Raw genomic sequence first — 3350 nt, forward strand, 5'->3', positions numbered from 1 at the left:
CTTCCTCCGTCGGCCCCCACCCCACCACCCAGCACCTCCCGTCGCTGGCCCCTACTCCACCGCCCAGCACTTCCCCGTCTCTGGCTGGAATCCCCCAGCGCGCCTGCCATCGTCGAGGCGCCGCTGTCCACAGCTTCTCCAGCCGGTGACAGATCCACCCTCCGCCTACCCCGTCCCCATTGCTTAGCCATGGCGACCTTCCCCTGCACCGCGCTGCGACCTGCCTCCCAACGGAAGTTCAACCTATGCATGCATCCCCGTTCTTCTCCGGTCGTCACGGCCGTTCGTCTGTGCTCCACCGAAACGGGCTGCATCTGGTGATTGCATCGCCGGGCTTGTCTGGGAGTTCGTGGCTGGACTTCTCCGGAGGCTTGCGCCGGCGAGCCCCTGCATCTAGAATTATTTATGCCCTGCCACCCAAGCTCTGTCTCGCTGTAGTGTTCTTCAAATAGCATCCACGAATGTCGTTGTTTTGCTGCCCACTAGGTGTTCGTGCAAATGTCAAAGAGGGAGCTGGAACGAAATTCTACAGGTGGTAGTTTAGGATAAACCAAAAGATGAAATAGATCACTGTGTAGATTTATTTTTGTTAAAGCCTACGATATTCTTTGGTAGTTCTTATTGTTCGTTGTAATCAATATGTTGATGGCATGCTCGTGCGCTAGCACTTGATATGGCATGCTCGGCCCCTCCTCCGCGGCCGGTGCTCTCCTAGTCCGTGGTCGACACCCATCCTCCTCCGCGGCCAGCGCCCTCGCTCCCCGCGGCCGGCGCGCTCCTTCCCCATGGCCGATGGGCCTCCAGCTCCATGGCCGGCGCGGTCCCTCCTTGCTGCAGCTTGCCCCTCCTCCATGGATGGCCTGCACCGGCTGCCAGAACTCGTTGAGGTGGTACCCTTCATCCTCGACCTTCAATTACAGGTTACCAACGACGCTACAAAGAGAAAGGTCAGCCTCTGGCCTCTAGAAGTTCAGTTTGTTGACTCTCTGAAGTTTTAAAGTTAGATTATAACCGTGTATATTTTGCAAGGCCCTGTGAAGTTCAGTTTTTTGATTTTCCAAAGTTTAGTTTGTTGATTTTCTGAAGAAATAGGTTGCGACGTGCACGTTCCGACGATGGCACACGGTCCGGACTGTGATTTGTGGTGCTAATGTCTAGTAGCTTGTGAAGCATGATGCTAACAACAAATGTATAGTAGTTTATGAACCATGATGTTAACTGAATTTTTTTGCAGCTCAGCGTATTCCTGCTGGAGCTGGTGTCCGTGCAAGAGCCTGCTTCAGGGAGTCCTTCCTCGTTGACACCGCCGGAGGCGCTCACGAAACTGGCGCTGAAGTGCATGACCAATGACCATGCGGCTCCTAACATGTCTTCAGTTGCCGCCAAGGTCTACAAGCTCTTCCTAGAGGTGTAGCATTGCACCGACAAAGTTCCGCATCCTCGCCAACATCTCCATCTCCATGGCCCAAGGTGAATTCAGTTTAATTTCTTGCTGGAGAACTTAGGTGGTTGCTCGTCGTAGCATTTGGAAGTGACATGGAATTGTTGGTAGATTAGTTGATTACTCCTGCCATGGCTATCACATGTTTCTGATGCTAACAGAACAGATGAGTGCTGCTCAACACATGTAGGCTGCAAACACCTACCAGGAAGCTTCGGCGCCATGCTGCTAGCACATGAAGCGCTCGCGTGCGACTCTCCCTCTCTTGTCTTTCTCCCTGTTTGTATTTATGCCTTAACATTGAAAACAATTCAATGTATACACTGTACGTACAATTGCCTGCTAGATGAAGCTCAATGTGCAAAATATACTGTTTTGGTTTCAGTGGACATCACCTACTTCCAGCGTGAGGAGGGCACCTCCTTCAGGGCGAGGTGGATTTGGACTTCAGTGGTAGTACGAAGAGCACTTCGGGGGACACAGGGTGAACTCAGAAAAATTCGCCGCCCCTCCCGCTGCTCGTCGCCGACTACAACGACGCGACGAGGCCGAGCTTCCCTGCCATAGTCGACATGGAGTTCTCCCCTTTGCTCCATCGTGTGTGTCCGCGCAAGAAATTAACCTGCCCCATGGCCTAACAAGTGACCTTCATCCCTGTTAGCTTCTTCTAAGTTGCTCCTGCAACCGTGCAGCGCTCCTAGTGCCCAGCACCGGCATAGAAATGTGAATTCATTCAGTCTATATAAAGGACCAAATAAATTATGTGTTGTCATAAAAAAATGGGTGTGCCTACGTTTTTGTTGTCTCTTTGCCTCTTTGGTCTGAACAGCCTACTGAATTACAAGCCGTTGAAAAAAAAACAAGAAGCATCCTCTCTAGTTAAAGAAGGATGATGCATTTCAATTATCTCACCACGATTTTCAGTTCCCTCCTTCAAAGTTCAACACATAGAAATGTTGAAGTTCAAATTAAAACAAGCGATCATTTCTTACAGCCAAAGAAATGCTTCGTTTTCTATTCCTACGGTCTAAGAAAACAAGCGAGCATTACTTACAGCTGAAAAAAATACTTTCATATTTCAAAAAAAATCTGGTTACAATTTCAAAGAAAAAAACATCATAAAGTTAGTTAAAACATTCTAAATGACAAAGAAGTCCAAAAAAAATCACATGCGTTCCTCTCCCTGTGTGCGTGCAAAAAACTGGTGGTTTTATTTCCTTTTTTGCGTATAAAAAGAAAGAAGTTCAAATAAAAGAAATGAAAAGGTTCAAAATTATGTAACACGGTAGAAAGTTCTCATGTACGAAAATCACGTGCAGAAAATAAAAATGTAAATTCCCACATAAGTTCATATATATAAACAAATTGAAGTTCGCATAGTGTAAGAAATGTGCATTTCTCAAAAAGGATGCACTCAAAAGTACATGTGCTCTAATTCCAAAAGTTTGCATGGTTACACAGTGCTCACATATAACACAATGATAATTAAAAAAAATCTACAAAACGTGTAACAAAGAAACCAAGAAATGTGATGAAAATTTAGATTTGCTGATAAAAATTCAAATTTTCCTGTTTCTAAAAGAAACCAAGAAGTTTGAATTAAACTAACAAAGTACTTCAGTCATAATAAAAAATAAATAAAACCCTAGAAGTTCAATTTAGAGTAGCAGATCATTTTGATTTTCACTGTTTCAAGAAAAAACGAGAGAAGTTCAGATTAAGAAAACTAAGAAGTTTGAATTTAAAAACTCAATTTTTCCTTGCTACTAATAAAATAAAATTGAGAAGTCCAAAATAAAATAACGATGTTGTTCGATGCATATCGAAAACTAGAATTATTTCCTTTTCTATGAAATAAAATTGAGAAGTCCAAAATAAAAGGTAGAGCCGTTCAATATCTATAAAAACC

General features: G+C 44.9%; 1 protein-coding gene across 4 annotated transcripts; it reads left to right on the forward strand.

The window, feature by feature from the left end:
- The first annotated feature begins 6 nt into the window (after positions 1–6).
- LOC119307939 lies at positions 7–2248 on the forward strand. 4 transcript variants are annotated; one of them, XR_005149642.1, is made up of 4 exons: positions 7–947; positions 1235–1470; positions 1608–1689; positions 1827–2245. XR_005149642.1 is itself a non-coding variant. In XM_037584037.1 (2 exons), the coding sequence occupies exons 1-2, from the start codon at positions 679–681 to the stop codon at positions 1412–1414; spliced, it is 444 nt and encodes a 147-aa protein (XP_037439934.1). In that variant the 5' UTR covers positions 7–678; the 3' UTR covers positions 1415–2248. The 4 variants fall into 4 exon arrangements, 1 of the variants encoding a protein (XP_037439934.1); XR_005149643.1 differs by having other exon boundaries at positions 1632–1689; XR_005149641.1 differs by having other exon boundaries at positions 1603–1689; positions 1827–2244.
- The last annotated feature ends 1102 nt before the right edge of the window (positions 2249–3350 follow it).

The sequence above is a fragment of the Triticum dicoccoides genome, chromosome 5B (genome assembly GCF_002162155.2).
Source record: "Triticum dicoccoides isolate Atlit2015 ecotype Zavitan chromosome 5B, WEW_v2.0, whole genome shotgun sequence".
Taxonomy (NCBI): domain Eukaryota; kingdom Viridiplantae; phylum Streptophyta; class Magnoliopsida; order Poales; family Poaceae; genus Triticum; species Triticum dicoccoides.

What these genes read in the sequence shown, in the direction of transcription:
- LOC119307939 (XM_037584037.1), top strand. Translation starts at nt 679, where the DNA reads ATGCTCGGCCCCTCCTCCGCGGCCGGTGCTCTCCTAGTCCGTGGTCGA. An exon ending in ACGACGCTACAAAGAGAAAG is followed by an intron (nt 948 to 1,239) that starts GTCAGCCTCTGG and finishes TTTGCAGCTCAG; the next exon opens with CGTATTCCTGCTGGAGCTGG.